At 42.0% G+C, this 23,313-nt stretch overlaps 1 protein-coding gene across 1 annotated transcript in view; it reads left to right on the top strand.

Moving 5' to 3' along the window:
* Cntnap2 (contactin associated protein 2) overlaps positions 1-23,313 on the top strand; it is a 2,154,251-nt gene that overhangs the window by 1,976,508 nt on the left and 154,430 nt on the right. The window contains exons 20-21 of the mRNA XM_032907255.1: positions 6,538-6,777; positions 20,387-20,520. Coding sequence (XP_032763146.1) covers positions 6,538-6,777; positions 20,387-20,520 — 374 coding nt within the window. The remainder of the gene's footprint in view (positions 1-6,537; positions 6,778-20,386; positions 20,521-23,313) is intronic.

Here is a 23,313-nt window from a genome sequence, read left to right as displayed (position 1 = left end):
AGTCTTTATACAGCTTGATTGCTGACTACACTGATAATAGATACCAGCAAAGCTGCAGGAGCATGACCTTGGAGATTTGAGATGCAGACTGTCTTCCTGTAGAGCACTCATTAGAGTTGTTTGGTGCTGGTGCTCTTAAATTTTTACTAAGAAGGCCCCCTGGCTCCTACATAGCCCAGTCACAGCTCACTGATGTATTTAATGTGCTTGGTACTTGTGTCTCACAGGGAAAGCGAATCGTTCAGGTTCAACTTGAGAGATTTTTTTCTTTGGCATTTTCCCCGTTTTGTACCGATTCAGACACATAAAACTTATTATATAGAAACTGACCTGGAAGTGACCGGTCTTTTAGACAGAATGGTAGGAAATTGGTTACAATAGATACATATCCACCCAAGGACACAGAACTAGTAGAGGCAAGCATATTAGCCTGTCCCACATACAACGTTGTTAGTCCAAAATGTTTATAAGGAATTGAGGGAAACATCAAACAAACAGAATAAAAAACATTCAGGAGGGAAATTGAGTGGCATGCTTGGGGAAATAAAGCAGATTTTTGCCAGTGTAAAGCCAGGAGAGAAACTAGTTGTGATTCAGAATAGCAGAGCCTCTGAGGGATGATGGGAAATAAGTTTAGACAGAGCTTTGATGTGCAAAGTGCCCAAAAGGGAAGAAAAGGGAAGAATCCAACGCAGAAGAACAGTGAACAGAGGGATCTGGCAGTGGAGCTCCTAGGATTCACCTAAGGCTTTAACTAGATGACTAATTACAAAGCAGATAATAAGAGTGAGAATTATGGGCAATGACCTTTAAGCCAGGAGAGGGTCTGAGGACCCTGACGCCACTGGCGAGGCCCATGCCCCCTCTGCTACAGCCCTGTATCCCAGTAGCTCGTACTAGATTTGAACAGAAGCTTTGTAGAGTTTCCAGAATCCAGGGAATTGGGGAAGAGGTTTAGAAGGGAGTTTCAGGGGACCAGAAGGAAGAAGAGAACTTTAAAGGTGGCTGGCAGCACCAGGGACTGAAATGAGCATGGTTTGCTTGTCGGTGACTATGTGTGTGGAAAGAAATCACATACTGAAAGGATCAGGATGCAAGGTATGGGTTTGATCCTCAGCCCCCAAAATTGACAGGAATAAGACAAACATTTCTTGGGCTGGAAGCAGCCTGGAGTGCTGGAGACCTCTTTTCTTGACTCCTTACTTAGTGTCCTATCTGCAGCTTTGAAATCAAACTAGACAGCAGTATTTATACCATGGGAATAGGCAGAAGTACTAATAGGACTTCTCCCTCCCACAGAGCCAATCATTCTACCCTGACCAGCACTCCAAAGGATGCATTAGATGAAATCCTTGTGGGCACTGTTCCCTGGAGTTCAGATGAAAAATAAGCCTTCTCATCTTATGTTGATGTTTTTCTGTTTTAATTACCAATACACAGTGGCACTCTTCAATTATCTTTTATTACACATCCTGAGCTGAGAGGCTCAGCATTTGTGCATTCTCCCACAAACCAGCCATCACTCAACTCCTCATTCCTACAAGGAAATATTTTCAAGCTGCAAGTTACTGACTTTAAAATAAACTTTAGGAAAAGAACCCATTTGCGAATTGGGAATTTTCAGTTCTGGCCCCTGGGGGTTGTTAGAGAACAAGAGAATCTTGTCAGTCTTTGAAATATAGGTTACAAAATATCCCCTAAGTGAAAAGGCAAAGGGAATGGAATTATTAAAGTTGGAGAAAAGAAAAAATGAGAGGTAATTTAATTATGGAGGGGAACTGCTTGGGGAGTGTGTAGAGCTTCCCTCACACATGTGCTGTAACCCTTGGGGATTTGGTTTATACCCCAGGGGATGAATCTCTTTATGGTATTATTCTGAGAGGAATGATTTGTGGATTTTATTTCAAAAATTTGAAAAGTTCTTTTCCTGCATCAGGCATAATTTACATAAGATCTGTGTTGAAGACCAGGAAACAGTTAAAACAAGGTCTTAACCAGCACCATTACTGTCCAGAATCATGCTAAGACAGTGCAGTCCATTCAAATTTTGAGAAATGTGACACAAATCAAAAACTATCATTCATAGTACATAGTAGAATACTTATATCTAAATTTGACCACTTTCCTATTAAAAGAAATCATTAAAATATAAAAACTGGAAACATGGCTAAAGAGATTACTCAGTATGTGAAGCTCTTACCATCTAAGCCTATTTACCTGAGTTCAGATCCTCAGAACTCATGCAAAAGCCGAATACAGAAGGACATGTGCCCCTTTCCTCCCAGTGCAGGCAGCCCTAGGACACAGGCAGAGGAAAGGTAATGAACTAAAGCTCACAAGCCGACCAGCCTAGCACATGCAACTGTGAACAAAAACTTGTCTCAAACAAGGTCAAGGCATGGACAGACACCAAGCATTGACTTATGTAAGACTACCTTAGCATGCACGTACCCATCCAGGGGTGGACAGAGAAAGGATGAGGAAGAGAGGTAGAGAGAGAGAGAGAGAGAGAGAGAGAGAGAGAGAGAGAGAGAGAGAGAGAGAAGAGAGAAGAGAGAAAAGAGAAGAGAGAAACCAAGATTTCTAAATCAATAGAATTTAATGAAGAGATTGGTGTTATTTGAGCATTATTAAATTAGGATTCTTTTACGTGTTTGTTCAGATGGGATGGAGATGTTACTTAAGAGATAATAATGTATCCCGATTTGGCATTTTCTTAAACCAATCTGAAACAATGAAATGACAGCAGTAAATCTGCTACTTGGAACCTTAAATGATTTACATGGCTCTGGGGCCTCAGTCTAACAGTTGGTTTATGATGTGGTTTCAGGATAACACATTTAAGCCTGGTTTGTTCCTTCCTCCAAAGCTGACATGAATCCATAAAGCTTTTAAGTGATGACTCTAAAATATACAAAAGAATTCTCTGAGGCATGTTTTCAGATTGTTTATGTAAGGTTTTTAGATTTCTGACTTTCCCTTCATGATCTGCTGTGGGATGCTGTCTCCAGGTTAGCTGAGAAAAGAATAACATCATCCAGGCAGGGACCACTCAGCTTCCTGCTCCATCCAGTACCATTCTGACTCATCTTCTACTCCAAGGACCTTAGGTACTGTGTGCACATTACATGGGAGCCTATTGTAAGTGCTGATTGCCTAGACCCACTGAGTCAGAACCTCTGAGTTTGACTCTGGAACCCAGACTGGGGAACCAGCATTTTAACAGGTTCTAATGAAGGTGATCAGAGAAATGTCAGGGGCCTAGCACTGTTCACTGTTGACCTTCAGTCCTAACTCAAGGATGCTCAGAAGAACCTGGCACCCAGATGCTCAAGTTTTTCCAAGTGGATTGCTGCATATGTAGGTTAAGGGCAACAGTGGCTTTCCGTGTATGACTCACCTCTGCTGCCCAAACCCGGCGGCAACCTTGAATTGCAAAAGCCCTAGCATGTTTGTCTTTAGCTGCATATCCATCTCTCCAGCCCACCTGCCTGAAACCTACGGCTTTTGTCCTGAATCCTATCCTTCCTCATTGCCCTCTTCTCTCCCACAGACCAGAGCCCATTCTCAATGAATGCCTCCCGTTCTCTGACAAAGCTCTCCATTGCAAGGAGAACCTCTCGGGGTGTTTGTTCCAAGCAACATGTTCCATTTTCTCCTGTTTTGTTTAACATGATTCCAGAGGCCCATCCTAGGAGCGTCTATCTGTTCCAGAGATTCTGGGCTCCATAGGTGGATATCTCTAGTCCTTTGGAGTCAAGCTTCAGTGCATTTTCCCACAGCAAGCCTTCCTTGGCCATAGACATAAAGCAGTTGTCACTGTTCCAGGGACCCTGTATACATAATTCTGGAACCCAGCCTGGGACCACACACATTCTACTTGTCCATTTATCCAAATCCTCCTCGGGATCAGGATCTCAGTGTCCAATATCACCCGTGCTGTATACAGTCAGTGCTCAATAGGTGTCTGCTATGACAATGAAATACTGACCTGAGCGCTAAGATGAGGTCCCTACCTCATATCTTCCATACGCATTGTCATTCTCACCATATTGTGCTGAGAATGGAAGTGTCTTCACCCGAACATATGACACTGTTGTGCAGGAAGGTCCCCAAGAACAGGGACCATATTTACTCATCTCTACATCCCTGTATGCATGTAGCAGTCAGCATGGATAAAATATATCTTTAATCCTGTGTCTCCGAATAAGGATACTTTTGGCATTATAACCAAAGCAATCCTCATCTGTAAGACCTCCTCCTACATTGCTATCCTTTTATGTCTACCAGATGTCATCAGTATCCCTCCTATCACCTTGACAATGCTATGCATTCTTGCAAACACATACATTTGTGAATGTCCTTGTGGCAAAAATTCAAGGAAAAAAATAGTGCTTCCTGTGGTGAGAATCTAGAGTCCACTGGGCTTTTCATCACAGCTGAGTGAGAATTACTGAGCTCTGTAGCAGTGCCCGACGTGGGCTGACACTGAACTGTGGCATTTGCGCAATGGTCAGAGGTAAAGGTTGGACAGTAGTAGGCAGTCCTGAAACCACAGTGAGCTCATTTTTACTAAACGCTGTGATTTCCAGGCACCAGGCACACAGACATAGCTGTTTAATCCTCACAGCCAACACCAGGACCCAGTTCACAAAGAAGAAAACAGACATTCAAGCCAGGGACCCAAATCAATCCATTTGACAAGACTGAAAGTCCTTCCGGGGTATCTGACTCCACTCTTCTATAATAACTTCTTCAGAAATAATAAATGCCAAATCTACAGAGCTGGGACTGGCAAGATGGCTCAGCAGCAAAGTGTTTGCCGACAATCATGAAGGCCTGAGTTCTGTCTGGAGACCCACACGGTAGAATAAGAAAACCGATTCCCACAAGTTGTCCTCTGATCTCCATATAGGTACTACGGCACATAAGATTTACACACACACACACACACACACACACACACACACACACACACACACACACACTAAATAGATAAATAAATAAATAAAACTAGGTGTGTGTTGATACAGGCTTGTAACCCCAGGACATGGGAAGCTAAAGCAGGAAGACAGCAAACAAAACAGAAAACAAAAATAATAATTGTAACCATTCAGGCTTTCCTATGTCTGTCCCAGCCCCCAAATAATGACAAGGAGGATTACTTATATTTACAATGCTTTTGGCCTTAAGTTAAGCTCGTTCCCAGCTAGCTTGTAGCTCAAATATCCTGTTTAAAGTAATCTAAGATCCGCCACATGGCTGGTTACCTCTCCTCAGTTTCATACATCGGATTTCCCTTGCAACTCTGTGATGAATCTCCCTGCATTACTCTTTCCAAGGGTTCCTCTTTCTCTGCCACATGTGCCACCTTCTATTCTACCTTTTGCTATAGGCCATAGGCTTTTTCTTTTAACCAATCAGGATGTGCCTTAGATAGGCAAGGGAGGACAGAAACACATCTTCATACAAACATTATCTCTAGAAACAACTTTTTAAAAACTTGTCATATCCTATTAATTGCAGCATGGAGTAGTGTGTTATGGAGTATATTCTTCGTGGCATTAATTTAGTTGGGTGTCAAGTGCTGCAAGAATAATGGGGGTGCATTGACAATGAGGTTTGAGAAATACTTCAGAGAAGAGGCATGAAGATAGCTAGAAACAGTGGCCGTGAAGTAAGGTAGCTCAGCCTTCAGGTGACTTCCAGTGATTTCAAGATGGTGGTTAGCAGGGAGTAGGGAATCCACAGAAGGACTTTCTTGCCAGGAAGTGGTTACAAAGCTCAGATTAGGCTGTAGGAAAGGGCTGGCTCATAGAGAGCCAGGAATCTTTCTAATAATTTCTTAGTAATTAGGATGGTAATGCTGGTAGGTACTGTGCATTGAGTACTAATTACTCTCAGCTTCCAAGATGAAATACTGTGGCCTGTAGAGACTGGTTAAGAAGTTCCAGTAAGGCAGGTCAGGAACCACAGAGCTGAATTTGAAACCAGGTCGCTCTAATGCCCTGTCTTGTGATTTGAAACCCTCAAAACTTCTCAAGTGTTAGAGCTTATCAAAGGCTTTGCTGTTTGGATATCCAAATCAAATCCAGTCTCAAGGAGTATTACCCTATGGGCTTCTTAAATTAAGTTTGTGTTATAATACTGCCTTTCTTTTCAGTAGTCTCTTCAGTCAGAAAGCCAGTGAGTATTGTATAGTATTTATTTTTCTAATATGATCTTAGTTACGTCCCTTTAATCCTTGTTGTGTTTTGTTTCTAGGCAAGGTCTTGTATAGAACCCAGGTTGGCCTTGAACAGGAACTCTTCCAGCCTCGGCCTCCTGAGTGCTGGGATTAGAGGCGTGCACGTCCCATACTAAGTTTTTTGTTGCTATTTTTGTTTTAATCTTACAGGTTTCCTTGTTCTACCACAGGCTTTATTTTCAATAGCGTATTTGTATTGATGGCAACAGTTCACCCAAATTCCAAGCCTAGCTATCATAGGCTTCAGACCTCTCTCATCATTTTTCAAATTTGTCCTTTCTTCTCGACAGATGTTGGTGCCTTTTTTGAAGAGGGCATGTGGCTGCGCTATAACTTCCAGGCCCCGACAGTCACTGCCAGAGACACAGGCAGCAGGGCTGAGAATTCTGCAGACCAGCAGCAGCACTTGGCTCCAGATCTGGCCCAGGAGCAGATCCACTTCAGCTTCAGCACTACCAAGGCACCCTGCATCCTCCTCTACGTCAGCTCCCTCACCACTGACTTCCTAGCTGTGCTGGTCAAGCCCACAGGTAAGAGCAAGCATGCCTAGCCTTCTACCTTCAAACAGTAGTCAGACAGAAGCTGCAGGAGTCAGAATTGTTCTTGGTTGGTGACTTAATCACCATGGGATGCTGACAAGTACCTGACTCCTTTGAGCCTCATTTTTATCCAGAATCAGAACAGCTTGTCAATTGAGTGCTTACCCCCAACAATTTGATGGAACAATTTCAGGCTCTTTTCATATTGGGTGAACATGAGATACTTTCATCTGTATAATGATTCTTCTTATTCCTGTCAAACAAATACCTTTTCTATTGTACAAAGTAGAGGCATACTCTGAAGTAATGAAAATAATCACACATTAATCAATGAATTATCCTGATTTGTGATAGAGTATCAATAGATTCCAGTAAAAAAGTTGGAACTCTCTTCCAAAGGCCAGAGACGTGAATACAAACAAGTGTAATGAAATGGCCAGCAGAAAAATCAAGTAATACACTTACTAATAAATGCATCAGTAGTGTGTAATTAATGACAGAGAAATGTTCCTTTTCTATGTTTCTATCTAATGTTGTCTCCCTTTCCTCATGATTAAAGCATTTGGCGTTTTCATTTAAAAAAATGTTGGGACTCTCAATAAAAGTAGAAAATCAGAAATATTTCCATCTCTAAAGCCTTCCTGAATTTATACTCACAAATACATCCATAGAGAAACAATTACTGGAAGCATGGGGGGAGATTGTTTTACTTGTGAATCCTTGGAAGTCTAGTCAGTCTTGAAGTACATAAACCTCTTTTTTTAGACCAGGACATGACGAGTATTAAATTCAGGTGTACACTTATGTGAAGGTAAGAAGACATCCACAGGCGTCAGTCTCCACCTTGCCTCTTCTTTGAGAGAGTATCTCTTTATTGTTCACCACTATATAAGCCTGGTTAGCCTGATTCTCAGGATTCTCCTGTCTCTGCCTCCCATCTCAGCATTACCATGCTGGAATTACAGACATAAGCTACTGCATCCGACTTTACATAGATTCTGGGAATCAAAACTAGAGTCTTCACACTTGTATAGCTAGTGCTCTACCCACTGAGCCATCTTTCCAGTCATTTGAAGGCATCAATTTTTTTTTCTTTTTTTTTTCCCTATCTTTATTAAATTGGGTATTTCTTATTTACATTTCATTTGTTATTCCCTTTCCTGGTTTCCAGGCCAACATCCCCCTAACTCCTCCCCCTCCCCTTCTCTATGGGTGTTCCCCACCCCATCCTATCATCCCATTACCGCCCTCCCCCAAGAATTCTGTTCACTGGGAGTTCAGCCTTGGCAGGAACAAGGGCTTCCCCTTCCACTGGTGCTCTTACTAGGCTATTCATTGCTACCTATGAGCTTGGAGCTCAGGGTCAGTCCATGTATAGTCTCTGGGTAGTGGCTTAGTCCCTGGAAGCTATTGTTGGTTGGCATTGTTGTTCATATGGGGTCTCAAGCCCCTTCAAGTTCTTTCAGTCCTTTCTAAGATTCCTTCAACAGGGGTCCTGTTCTCAGTTCAGTGGTTTGCTGCTGGCATTCACCTATGTATTTGCCATATTCTGGCTGTGTGTCTCAGGAGAGATCTACATCCAGTTCCTGTCAGTCTGCACTTCTTTGCTTCATCCATCTTATCTAGTTTGGTGGCTGTATATGTATGGGCCACATGTGGGACAGACTCTGAGTGGGCGTTCCTTCAGTCTCTGTTCTAAACTTTGCCTCCCTATCCCCTCCTAGGTGTATTCTTGTTCCCCTTTTACAGGAGTGAAGCATCTGCATTTTGGTCATCCTTCTTGAGTTTCATGTGTTCTGTGCATCTAGGGTAATTTGAGCATTTTGGCTAATAGCCACTTATCAATGAGTGCATACTTTGTGTGTTTTCCTGTGATTGGGTTACCTCACTCAGAATGATATTTTCCAGTTCCATCCATTTGCCTATGAATTTCATAAAGCCATCCATTTGCCTATGAATTCATAAAGTCAATAGCTCAGTAGTATTCCATTGTATAGATGTACCACATTTTCTGTATCCATTCCTCTGTTGAAGGGCATCTGGGTTCTTTCCAGCTTCTGGCTATTATAAATAAGGCTGTTATGAACATAGTGGAGCGTTTGTCTTTGTTGTATGTTGGAGCATCTTTTGGGTATATGCCCAAGAGAGGTATAGCTGGATCTTCAGGTAGTGCAATGTCCAATTTTCTGAGGAACCTCCAGACTGATTTCCAGAATGGTTGTACCAGTCTGCAATCCCACCAACAATGGAGGAGTGTTCCTCTTTCTCCACATCCTCGCCAGCATCTGCTGTCGCTGAAGTTTTTGGTCTTAGCCATTCTGACTGGTGTGAGGTAGAATCTCAGGGTTGTTTTGATTTGCATTTCCCTTATGACTAACGATGTTGAACATTTCTTTAGGTGCTTCTCAGCCATTCGGCATTCCTCAGCTTTGAATTCTTTGTTTTAGCTCTGAACCCCATTTATTTATTTTATGTACAGCATTCTGCCTGCATATGTGACTGCAGGCCAGAAGAGGGCACCAGATCTCATTACAGATGGTTGTGAGCCACCATGTGGTTGCTGGGAATTGAACTCATGACCTCTGGAAGAGCAGTCAGTGCTCTTAACCACTGAGCCATCTCTCCAGCCCCTGAACCCCATTTTTAATAGGGTTATTTGTCTCCCTGCAGTCTAACTTTGTGAGTTCTTTGTAAATTTTGGATATAAGCCCTCTATCAGTTGTAGGATGGGTAAAGATCTTTTCACAATCTGTTGCTTGCTGTTTTGTCCTAATGACAGTGTCCTTTGCCTTACAGAAGCTTTGTAGCTTTATGAGATTCCATTTGTCGATTCTTGGTCTTAGAGCATAAGCCATTGGTGTTTTGTTCAGGAAATTTTCCCCAGTGCCCATGTATGTGTTCGAGACTCTTCCCCACTTTTTCTTCTATTAGTTTGAGTGTATCTGGTTTGATGTGGAGGTCCTTGATCCACTTGGACTTAAGCTTTGTACAGGGTGATAAGAATGGATCAATCTGCAATCTTCTACATGCTGATCTCCAGTTGAACCAGCACCATTTGCTGAAAATGCTATCTTTTTTCCATTGGATGGTTTTGGCTCCTTTGTCAAAAATCAAGTGACCATAGGTGTGTATGGGTTCATTTCTGGGTCTTCAATTCTATTCCACTGGTCTATCTGCCTGTCTCTGTACCAATACCATACAGTTTTTTATCACTATTGTTCTGTAATACTGCTTGAGTTCAGGAATACTGATTCCCCTGAAGTCAGCTTTAGCTATCCTGTGTTTTTTTGTTATTCCAAATGAATTTGCAAATTGTTCTGTCTAACTCTATGAAGAATTGGATTGGAATTTCAGTGGGGATTGCACTGAATCTGTAGATCACTTTTGATAAAATGGCCATTTTTATTATATTAATCCTGCCAATCCATGAGCATGGGAGATCTTTCTATCTTCTGAGGTCTTCTTCAATTTCTTTCTTCAGAGGCTTGAAGTTTTTATCATACAGATCTTTCACTTGCTTGGTTAAAGTTACACCGAGGTATTTTATATTATTTGGGACTATTATGAAGGGTGTTGTTTCCCTAATTTCTTTCTCAGCTTGTTTCTCTTTTGCGTAGAGGAAGACACTGATTTATTTGAGTTAATTTTATACCCAGCCACTTTGCTGAAGGTGTTTATCAGGTTTAGTAGTTCTCTGGTGGAACTTTTGGGGTCACTTAAATATACAATCATATCTTCTGCAAATAGTGATATTTTGACTTCTTCCTTTCCAATCTGTATCCCTTTGATCTCCTTTCGCTGTCTGATTGCTCTGGCTAGGAATTTGAGAACTATATTGAATAAGTAGGAGAGAGTGGGCAGTAAAGGCATCATTTTATATCCTTTATTAAATTTATTCTTTGATAGTTTTATGTACAGATAGTATATTCTAAGTATCAGCACCCTCACCCTCTCTTATCCCCCCTCACCCTTTTTTACCACCCCATTTCATTCCTACATTCCCTATTCCCTTTCCTACATTCATGTCTTTTTTGTTTTTTAATTAATTAATTACTTAATTAATTTACATCAAATGCTGCCCCCTCCCTGTCTCTCCTCCCATCCCTCATCTCTTTCTTCACTGAGTGGATGGGGCACCCGTGGATATGCCCCAACCTTGGCACATCAAGTCTCTTCCAGGGTAGGTGCATTCTCTCTCACTGAGACCAGACAAGGCAGCCCTGATGGGAAACGGATATCACAGTCAGGCTACAGCTTTAAGGAGAGCCTCCACGCCAGTTGTTGGGAGGCCCAAGTAGAGACTGAACTGCATGTCTGCTACATATGTGCTGGGAGCCTCATTCAAGCTCCTGTGTGTTCTTTGGTTGGTGTCTCAGTCTCTGAGAGGCCCTGCAGGTCTAGGTTAGTTGATTCTATTAGTCATTCTGTGGTGTTCTTATCCCCATCAGGGCCTTCAGTCCTTCCCCCAACTCTTCCATAAGAGTCTCCAACCTCCATCCAATGTCTGGTTGTGGGTATCTAGGTCTGTTTCAGTCAGCTGCTGGGTAGAGCCTCTCAGAGCACAGTTATCTAAGCTCCTGTCTGTAAGCATAACAGAGCATCATTAATAATGTCAGGGATTGTTTGCCCATGGGATGGGTTTAAAATTGGTCCAGTTATTGGTTGGCCATTCCTCCACTCTCTGCTCCATCTTTGTCCCTGCATTTCTTTTAGACAAAACAAATTTTGGACAAAAGTTTTGTGGGTGTTGGTATCCTTATCCCTCCACTGGGGTCCTGCCTGGGTATGGCAGGTGGCCTCCTCAGGTTCCATGTCCCCACTGGTAGGCGTCTTGACTAAGGTCACCCACATTGACTCCTGGGAACCTCCACCATCTCAGTTCTCTGGGTCTTCCTAAAGATTCCCCCTAGCCCACCTACCCCCAGCAGCTGCAAAATGAAATTCATTCTCCTGGCCCTCTGGGTCTTTCTCCTGTCTCTCCACACATCTGATCCCTCCCCCTTTCCCCTCTCCCTCCCCCTCCCACCTCTTTCCTCCCTCCTTCTGCCTTCTATTACTATTTTGTTCACCCTTCTAAGTATGATTCAAGCAAACTTGCTTGGGCCTTCCTTCTTGTTTAGCCTCTTTGGGTCTGTGTGGTGTATCATGGGTAGTCTATACTTTTTGGCTAAAACCACTTATCATTGAGTATATACTAGGCATATCCTTTGGTGTCTGGGTTAGTTCCATCCATTTGCCTGAAAAGTTTATGATATCCTTGGTTTTAATAACTGAGTAGTATTCCATGGCGTAAATGAACCACATCTTCTGTATTCATTCTTCAGTTGAGGGACATCTGGGTTGTTACCAGTTTCTGGTTATTGTGAATAAAGCTGCTATGAACATAATGGAGCATGTGTCCTTGTGGTTTGGTGGAGCATCTTTTGGGTATATACCCAGAAGTGCTATAGCTGGGTCTTCAGGTAGAACTATTTCCAATTTTCTGAGAAATAGCCAGATTGATTTCTAGAGTCATTGTACAAGTTTGCAATCCCACCAGCAATTCTCGCTGTCACGTGAGTTTTTTATCTTAGCTATTCTGATCACTATAAGGTAGAATCTCAGGGTCATTTTGATTTGTATTTCCCTGATGGCTAAGAATGCTGAGCATTTCTTTAAGTGCCTCTCAGCCATTCGAGATTCCTCTGTTGAGAATTCTTGTTTTATGACCACTGTTCAACTAGTGTGAACAAGAGTTTGCATCTATCCATTGGAGCATCGTGGGCTCATTAGTGGATACAAAACTGAAAACAGCGTTTGTCCCTCACCCAGAATCCGTTGGTAGTCTATAGTTCAGCAGGGAAGAATAGGCCAAGTGGGCCCCTCCTACTCTGTGCTTGACAGTTGGCAGGCCCATGAGGGCCATCCTCTGCACACTAAGCCATAAGATCCAAATGGGAATATGCAAATGATTTTGACATTCAGCAGTGCCCTCTATAAAGAGTCTTGCTAGGACAAAAGTATACATATAAACATGCACTCTAAAACCTGTATATAAAAGTATTTTTAGGGGGCTGGAGAGATGGCTCGGCAGTTAAGAGCACTGACTGCTCTTCCAGAGGTCCTGAGTTCAATTCCCAGCAACCACATTGTGGCTCACAACCATCTGTAAAAGAGTCTGACGCCCTCTTCTGGACTACAGGTGTCCATGCAGATACAAAAAATAAATAATTTTTTTAAAAGTATTTTTAGGTGTAGGAAAGAGCTATCTCTTTAACTCATTTCTTATGAACTTTATGAGTTAAAAATATAGAGGCTTTCTCTCCTACTGGCCATCTCTCTCCTTGATCTTTAATAGATATTCCAATGTTAGGGAATCTTAGAGAACAAGATTTTCTTCTATGAGGACCAAAATATTACCACAATTGAGCTAAATATTTGGAAAATTGTGCATTTTCAAATACACTCTCTGTGCAATGTATCCAGTTTTTAAAAAAAAAAAAGATGAAAGAAAAGTGTATTCCCAGAGCCCCAGAGTTTCCTCTTTTAGAATTTATTAATAGGAAAAACCCAAATCATAATCTTCACCATGAAGATGTTCATTGTAGTATTGCTTATAAAAATAAGAAGTGAAAAGGACCCAGAAGGTCCACTTTATAAAGTAGTATAAAAGAGAGCCATTGTTTTATGGACCTGTGCCCATTAAAAGTGTCTGTGTAAAGTCATTAAAGACATAGGGGCAATTCATATAATGTAAGGCTATACTAAGAAAAGACAAGATACAGCCTTGAATGCACATTATCAACTTGGCTCTAGAAAACAAACATGGATAAACCAGAAGAGCAACAGTGTGTGCTCAGGCTGTGATTTTTATGCGTGACTTGTTCCTCCCAAATGACACCATTCTGTGCATGTCCGATGCTCACTTTGAGTGCATGTCATTTTTCTAGTAAAAAATAAATAAGTAAAATCAGAAAGCAGGAGCTCAAGAGAGAATGCTCAACCCCCATGCTTCAGGGGCTCAGGCAATTACTGGCCTGAATCAGGCTCAGTGGGTTTCTAATCTATCCCTGTTCTCCCTCGTGTACCAGCCTCCTAATAGGCAGACAGCCTGTGGCTTCCCATGTTTCACAAGAGGAGTCTCTCACCTCAAGCATATCAAGAATCTGATGATCATGTACTAGTGGACACTGTACTGTCTGCTACTCTGTTACTGTTACTTCCTTCCTAAAATTTGCTTCCCAGTTATCTCCTAGTAATATCCCTGCACATTGCCTCTGTCCACACAACATGTATGGTGCTCCAGTGTCGGCATTTATCATGTGAAAGAGCTTCAGTCGATCGATTCTACAGTAATGGTTGCCAGGTAATAGTGCTTACCTATGTACAACACTTTCCTAAGTGCTTTAGACGCATTGATTCTGATGATTCCCACAGCTCTGTGTGGTAGACATAATTTGCATCCCTTCCTCTAGATGGCAAAGCTGGGTAGGTGAAGATTAATAGTCTTGCATAATCAGCTGGTAAGGGATACATGGAGCTCTCTGGATGTAGGTGCCTAAATCCAAGCTGGGAGCGCTCTATTGCAGGCATCCCCAAAACATTCAGATTGTGTGTTTCTTTGTAGGTTTTGAAATGCCATCCTTAAAAGTGTTGGGGGAAATGTAGCTGTTTCACTCTCCAAACACCACAATTTTTGTTAACTGAAATTTATAGGAAAAAGAAAATTTTTCAGAGAAAGTATTTGGGGGGGGTGAGAGAGAGAGAAAGATGACCAGTAAAGTCTATGGATGCCAATGTACAGGAGACTAAACAAATGATTTAAAAGCCTTAACTAAATATCCTGGCTTTATCAGACTTCACATATCAGAGGCTCTTTCACCATTTTCCAGAGTCACCTTCCCTGAACCCTCCTTGTCTTGATAGCTACCATTGCCTCTCAGAGGTAGTGTCTATCTTTCCTGTTCTTGTGGTCCATCCAGGCAATGAGTTCCATAGAACCTACCCTCATAGAGACCCATGACCTTTGCTCCGACTGCTGTGCTCGAAAGCAAACCTCTTCCAACTCAGACTTTCTGATATTTTTTCACATTGACACCACAGAAGGGACACACATCTGAATGGCACAGAGAAACTGATGGGGTTGTGTTTATAGCCCCCTCATAAGAGACGCCAGCTGTCTCACCTCTTGTATCTCAGTGGATGATTAATGGAAGCCATGCCCCTAGCACCCTGTCAGACTTAGATTTCTTCCTTTTCTCTGCTTCAGTAGCTTCTGCCTTTCCTACCTTGGCAAGGCGACCAGTCTTCCCTTACAAAGATAATGCTGAGTAGCGAACTGTATTGTATCCCTATTAATACCAACTGGTGACACACATAGAAACGTAAGAGATGAATCCCACAACTGTTGAGTTGAGACTAATCAGTGTTCTTGGGGAAGACATTTCTAGATTCAAATCCTGATTCTCCTTCCTGCTGCTGCCTTAGATGATCCATGGGTAATTCATACTTCTGTTTCCTAATCTGTAAAATGTAATCTCCTTCAATGGATTAATATGCAAAGGAGTGACCTATTAAGTCTAAAAGCTCTGTAGTATGCTCATGTAAGATAAGATGTCTTAGTTACTTTTTTATTGTTGTGACAAAACACCACTTATAAGAAGAGGCAACTTATAGGAAAGGGGTTTATTTGGGTCTTACAGTGTCAGTGTCATCACCATCATGGCAGGGAGCACGGCCACAGATAGGCTTGGTGATGGAGCAGTAGCTGAGAGTCCATATCTCAGTCCAAAAACAGGATGCAGAGCAAAAACACATTGTGAATGGAAGCTCAAAGCACTCCGTCCTCCCAGCCCTCAGTAACACACCTCCTCCAACAAGGTCCACACCTCCCAATCTTTCCCAGACAATTCCACAACCTGGGGACCAACTACTCAAACACATGAATGACCTCTTATGGGCTCATTCTCCTTCAAACCACCACATAAGGATTAGTAAATACCCTAGCCAGCCTACCAGTTCAATCTACGTCTCTGTTATCACTTACTCAACAATGTCAAGAAACTCACACTCAAAAAGACTCTAGGGCCATCTGTGCTCAACTCATAGCATTCCCTGGCCTGATCCTACTCCCTTTCCTCTATAGTGCACACAGTAGGTGTCTTCTTCTATAATCCTTGACCAACCCTCACCTCCTTCTGATGACTTTTGGCTTCAAAATCCAATTACACTTATTTTGTTTCATTTGTTTGATACCCAATATGTTATTATCTGTCACTGTTATAAATAGGCCCTGTCTTTCCAGAGAAATGCAAAACTTCCAGCACTATATCTCCTGCCCACAATAGGTGCCCTGTAAGTGTTTGCTGATGGTGGTGGTGATGCTCAGGAGATAGTAAATCTGTTACGCATGTGATTTGCTGCAGCCAGTAAAAGAGTAATTCCTTATAATGGCTTTAATTCACTTGGGAGATGAATATGAGATAAGAGAAAGTGTCTCCCTATTTGAATAATATTTGACTTTAATGGGTAAATATTAGCATTCTTCCCACCATCACTTAGTGGTCCTCTTCTGCTGCTGTTTGAGAGGAATAAATGCATCATTTAAATGTTATTACTTGAATGTTGCCATAATTGTTTATAGATAGTCACTACCTATACATTTAAATTTCAGTTCATCCCTTTTTCTCAGAGCAGATAATTTCTGTTAACATTATGTGAAGCACTTACTAGAATTTTAAATCATATTTACAAAGCCCGAGGAATCCATAAAAAAGAAAAAAGATGAAAATAACTTAATAGAGGTGTAAACAAATGGACCATTGGTGAACAGTAGGAGAAATGTGCCAAGGTTTTGCATTATTATCAGCTCCCCTGACCTCCAGCCCACAGAGGAAGCTGCTTTTCTTTCACATGTCTCTGTGTCCTCAGATCCACACATAGCACCTGACCCATGCTGGGGATCTGGGACAGTTGTCAGTATTGGAATTCCACTTCACACCAGTAGTCAGATAGCTCACTTTGAGGCTTTAAGAAAACTGTGCTTTGCCCAGACACTATGTATGTTTATTACAAAGAAATGAATAAATGAACAATGAATAAGTACATACAGCTGATTGTCTAAGATATCTAACACCTAAACTGGATGTTGTATCAGCCACAGTACATGCTGGGCATGATGGCGTACAGCTGTAATTCTAAAGCTAGGGAAAGAGGCAAGAGGTTCCCTGGGGCTCACTGACCAGCCAGACCAGCCAAGTGAGTGAGCTCCAGATTCAGTGAGAGACTCTGCCTCAAAAATTAAGATGAAAAGCAACTGAGGAAGCCATTTAGTGTCAACTTCTGTTCTTTATATGCTTAGGCCTACATGTGCACATGCACACAGACACAGGTAGACACATACAGACACACACACAAACACACACACACACACACACACACACACACACACACACACACACACGCACACCAGCCAAGACAACTTGATTTTTCTGCACTGGTTACCAAGACTAGTCATCTCCTTACATACAAATAGAATTATTTTTTATTCTATAAGATATCCTAATGGGAGGGGAAGGAGCAAAGGTAGGTAGAGAATGGAACGTCCTAGAGAATCCAAGGTAGCTTATATATGAGAGGGAAAGTGTCTTGATTTGTAATAAAGCAGCAGGCACAGCTCCCAGAGGACAGAACTCCACAACTACATTAGGAATATAAACCTTCATCATGTGAACAACTGAAAGGCATTGAAGGATTTTAAATGAAGCAATTAAATAATCAATTATGTGGTTTTGGAGAGATCTCTCTAGTTTGCAAAGAAAATATTGGGGAAAAAGCATAAAAGCAAGGAGACCATTCCTAGGCAAATTTACAAGTACCTACCAACCAGGCGGTGTCTTAAAGAGTGGTTACAGTCTCAAGAAGCAGAAATGAATGTCCTTGCTCTCTCAGAGCTCTCTCACTGAACTACAAGAAGACAAAGAAACAAAATGGAATCTAGAGTGTGCCATATGTAAGGATTGTCATGGGGATGAAGTATAAGGCAGAAATGGAAGAGCCTAAACAAGGAAGGGGGTGGCAAGTTCCCCTTTCATGGGGAAATCATGGGAATAATCCTTAGGCATATGACCCAGGAGCAAATGACTAAGGGAGGGCTGGGTCAGCTATGCAGTAACTTGGGATAGAACATTCTATCAGAAGAGCCCTGAGTATAAAAGTCCTGAGACCAGAACTTCCTGGCCTTCCGGGGTGGCAGCTAGAAGACAGACTCAATGTATACAGGTGAGGAGTGAGCAAGGGAAAAAGCGGGAAGGTAGAGAAAGGTGAGCGTGGACGTCGGTCTAAGACATGGGAGCCAGTGGAAGGACCCTAAGTGACATAGAATTCATCAGTACATTATGGTTGAGGTTCACTCTGACCACTGTGTGGAATTAGGAGGGGCAAAGGGCAGACTTATATAGGAGAAGACTGGGATAAGAGCAGAAGAGTTTAGTGTGGAGGCTGCCGCAACCATCCAGGCAAAGGGTGTTTTGCAGGTAGAAATGGAATAAATAAGAAGTGATAAGATTAAGGGTCCAATTTGAAGACCAAGCCAAAAATTTCTCACACTTCATGAAATATTAGAAATGGAAGAGCTAGGGCTATGACAAGCATAACTGAAAGCCTAAAGTGACCATTCACCAAAGTACGGTGCCAAAGGGACATCCAAGCAGAAATATTGAGTTGAAAGTTGGAAAGAATCAGAGCAGGATAGATGTTTGGCTGGATTACAGATTCGAGTCTGATGTGCCTGCAGCTGAAACAATGCTGAAGACTGAATACAGTGACCATGAAGGTGGCTGTGGCTCCAGAAAAGAAGATGATAAAGGATGATTGAGCCAATGAAGAACCCAGAAATGACTGAGAAAGCCCAAAGTGGATGGTGGAAGCCTAGCATAGATCTTATGTCCAAGATAAAGGCCCAGATCTGTGCTAAGTGACCTCCCAGAGGTCTTCTGGTCCTGGAGACAGCAGCCTCGGTACAGTAAGAAGATGGGAAAATGCGATGCTATGGTAAAGGGAGAAGACACAGGCCACAGAGAGTGGGCCATCTCCTCTAATAGAATCCATCCAGCTCCCTCGATAAATAAGAATTAGTGACTGTAGACACATTTGGAAGACAAGCATCTTAAGTGCTTGGTATGAATGCCATAGCATAAAAAAAATTTAAGATGTGAGGATAAAAAAATTCAAAAATAGTGATTTATTGAATTCTGTTCAGAAAACAAAAATAGGAAACGCAATTAGTTCTTGATTATACTCACAAATGCTTCTTTCAACTGCAGAAACACGGTGTTACATTCTAAATGGCATGTGTAATGCTAGAATGCCTAAATATGGAAGGGTGGCACTTGAAATCATACTCATTTACATACATGTGGTAAGCGTGTGCAGGAGAAATGTCTGCAGTGGAGACTGCCAAGACGCCGAGAGTAGTTAGTTCCCTCTGGATACTGAAGATTTAAGTAACATTTATAAAGATTTGTTTAATTATGTGGGGAGGAGTATGGGCATGTGTGGGTCCAATGCCTGCTGAGTCTAGAAGAAGGCATCAGATTCCCATAGCCAGTTATGAGCTGACCAGTGTGAGTGCCAGGAACCAAACTCAGGACAAAACAGTATATACCTTAACAGTTGAATTGCCTCTCTACCCCCTTACTTCTCCTGTTTGTTTACTTTATAGTTTTGATTACTGTAGTTTTCCCTTATAATTTAAAACTAGAACACCAGTTCTTTCCTCTGAAAGAAGACTGAGAATCAGCAAAGAATCCACTGATTATGTGTTAATCAAACCCTTGCTAGGGATTGCTGGATACATCTGTAACCTTTGAGATGTCAAATATTAGTAAGTGTATAAAACCAATTTAAGTGTAAAATGAGAAAAAATTAAAGATCATAAATAAGAAATAAAAATGGTACCAGAGAGAGACAGACAGACAGAGAGAGAGAGAGAGAGAGATTGAGATGAAAAAGCAGCATGAACTATCACTGGTAAGGCTCACGGGACTAGGACATCCGTCTTGTCCTTAAATTGCATTTTATTAATCCTGAACCTTGAATACAATTCATTACTTTGTCTCTTTGGTCTCAGTGGGGCCTCTCAAACTCCCATGCAACTCATCTCTTGCAAATTATGTTTATTTTTAATATTGAAGGCTCATGATTCCTTTATATGCCAAATGCCACACTTTACTGCTAGAGTGAGACAATCTCTGCACTCAGGATTTATTTTTTATTTCATGTAGCACTTTCTGAGCTTACAGGAATCTCCACAGTACTATATGGTATTTTCCTCTTTCTTCATTTCCAGACACCATCCCCACTCAGAGCATCCACTGCTTCAACTTGATGATAATAGTCACTGAGGTTTGTCACTGCAAGTTATAAACATGTATGAGCCTGGTGCTAATAACCTAGGACTCTGCCTCTGGGTAATGGGTCCAAATTCCAAACTGGAATGGTACCTGTGGGCATGGAGGGCACAGGGTCTGTGTGAAGCCTGAACTGCAGCAGTGGGTGAGGTGACACTGAAATAAACCTCCAGGAAAAAATACACTGGGCCTCTTTTCTTTTGCTCCTAAAGGAAACTTGCAGATCCGGTATAACCTGGGAGGAACCAGAGAGCCATTCAATATTGACGTAGACCACAGGAACATGGCCAATGGACAGCCGCACAGTGTGAACATCACCCGGCATGAGAAGACCATAATTCTCAAGGTATTGATATATGTGCATACAAGCTACATCACAAAATTAACATAATGTTATCATCTCTCTACCTAGTAATGCTTGGCCATTGGTTTGGGGGGTAAGTTTTTTCTGGTTTTGTTTATAAAACTGTGGATCAAACCGAGGACCTTGCACATGCTAAGTCAAGCCCTCTGCCACTGAGAAACATCCCCAGCAATCTATTTACTTTTCAGTTTGTGGCAGGGTCTCATTAAGTTACCTGGGCTAAGGGATGAAAAGGTGACTCAGTGAATAAGAACACTTGTTCCTCTGACAGAAAACCTGTCCAGTTCCCAGCACCCACATTGGGTTAAGAGTTATCTCTAACTCTAACTCTTTGGGTTGTAATATCCTCTTCTGGCATCTGTCACGCGCGCGCACACACACACACACACACACACACACACACACACACACACAGTTAAAATAAATAAAGTTTCCTGGCTATCCCTGAGCTTGTGGTTTTCTTACTTCAGCCTCCCAAGTAGCTACAGGTCAATGCCATGATTCTTTTCTGGAATTGGAACACATGGAATCGGCAACTAATATTATACTTTCACTTAAAATGCTTAACTGATGAAGTACAAAGATAGACATAGACATCACTTGGTATTTATGAGGAATTTGTTCCAGAACCCCCCATGGATACCAACATCTAAAGATGTTCAAGTCCATCATTATAGGAAATGACCGAAGTCGCACGGCACCTCTACACATCTACCTGTGTATTTACAGCCGTCTCTGTATTCCTTACCCGCCTCATACAGCTTAAGTTCTGAGTTAACAGTTGCTGTGCTGTATGAAAGAACAAAACTAGGAAAATGTCATGCACATGCTCAAGACACACACAATGGTATTTTCAAATATTTCTGATCTAATGTTAGTTGAACCCAAAGTTGCAGATCTACAAATGAAGACAGTTAACTCTTGTTCCTTCAGGAAAGGTAATGGCAGTTATGGTGAAGAATCTTCTAAGGACACGGAGAATAAATAATCTTCATGGCCTCTGGCCTCTTCTCACGGCTAACCTTAGAGCTTCTTTCAAACCACTCTTCCATCCATCCCATCATTTTTCCGGGCTAGAGTCTAAAACAGTGGTTCTCAATCTTCCTAATGCTCTCACCCTTTAATACAGTTCCTCTTGTTGTGGTGACCCCAACTATAAAATTACATTCATTGCTAGTTCATAACTTTTGATACTGTTTTTCATAATTTTGACGCTGTTATAAATCATAATGTATATCTTTTCTGGACCATAGCACGCAGTTGAGAACCACTGGTCTAAGGTATCTGAAGTTTGCCATCTATTTTGGTCTCTCTGACCTACATTATTCATGACTCCAGTACAGTTAGATAACAATATTGAGTTGCTTTTTTTTTTTCTTCCTCCATGGAGGTATTTTCTTTAAAATCCTAAAAATTCACTCATTCCCTCAAAATCTAAGTCTCTGGTAATAGTTTTTCAGAAGACAAACAGGTGGTTTTATTTTTACCCTCAAGTTTTATTGCAGGTTCATTTACTGCTCCTCCCTTAGCACTGACTTTTACTGTAAAAACAGCCACCTTGGAGACACCATGAATAAAACATGACACAAGGAGGTCTCCCTGGGAACCAAGCCTGAAGATCAAGAAGGAGAGCTGTCACTGCATTCTCTAGATGGAGCTCCATACAGATACCTGTCAGGACAGAGAGCAGGAGGAGGTTGCAGTGTCACAAAGCAGAGTGGCAAGTAGGGTGGTGCTTGGCAGGGCCTGAGCAGCTCCCCCACCTTGCTGGATTCTGCCAGCTGCTTGGAAAAGTCAGGCTGCAAAGAAAAGGCAGAAACCCTGTCTGTCTCCTTTGAGAACTGACGGATGTCAGATTCATAACTTGACGAGGGGGATGCATGTGGCCTTAGCAGTAAATGCTAGAGGGCATTTTAAAAAGCAATCCTCCCTAGGAAAATGACAGCCTGATGTTCCAGCCTGTTAGGCCATCTATCAGACGTGGCATATGTGGTGTTATCTCTCAGTGGCTGACAGAATCTTTGGGCCTTACACAATACCTGGCACACTTTATGTGTTACAAATGGGTGAGCAGATCAAGCCTACCTTTAACCAGGAAAGGGCTGGAGAGATTGGCTCAAAGGATAAGTAAGTCATTTGCCATCAACCTTGAGTACCTGAGTTCAATTACCAAATCTATGGTGGAAAGAAGGAACCTACCCCTGAGGGGTGTCCTATGACTTCCACACACTCACAAGGACATGTACACACACAATAACAACAACAACAACAACAACAATAATAATAATAACAATAAATAATAATAATAAATAATAATAATATAAAATAGTGATAAAGAAGAAGAAGCAGAAAAGAAGAGGAAGAAGAATTTTTTATTAATCATTGGTCCTCCACCCATTTGCCCACTCCCACCTCACCCCTCTAGCATCCCCCTATGCTGGGGCATCAAGCCTCCTTCCCCTCCCATTGATATCAGATAAGGCCATCCTCTGCTACATATGTATCTGGAGTCCTGGCTCCCTCCATGTGTACTCTCTGGTTGGTGGTTTAGTCCCTGGGAGCTTTGAGTAGTTCAGTTAGTTGATATTATTCTTCTTATGGGGTTGCAATCCCCTTCAGCTCCTTCAGACCTACCCCAAATTCTTCCATTGAGGTCCCTGGGCTCAGTCTAATGATTGGCTGTGAGTATCTGCATCTGTATTGGTCAGGGGCTGGTAGAACCTCTCAGGAAACAGCCGTATCAGGCTCACATGCTCCACTATGTTTACAGCAGAC

Source organism: Rattus rattus, chromosome 6 (genome assembly GCF_011064425.1).
Source record: "Rattus rattus isolate New Zealand chromosome 6, Rrattus_CSIRO_v1, whole genome shotgun sequence".
Lineage (NCBI taxonomy): Eukaryota > Metazoa > Chordata > Mammalia > Rodentia > Muridae > Rattus > Rattus rattus.
This window is presented reverse-complemented; position numbering and strand designations above follow the sequence as displayed.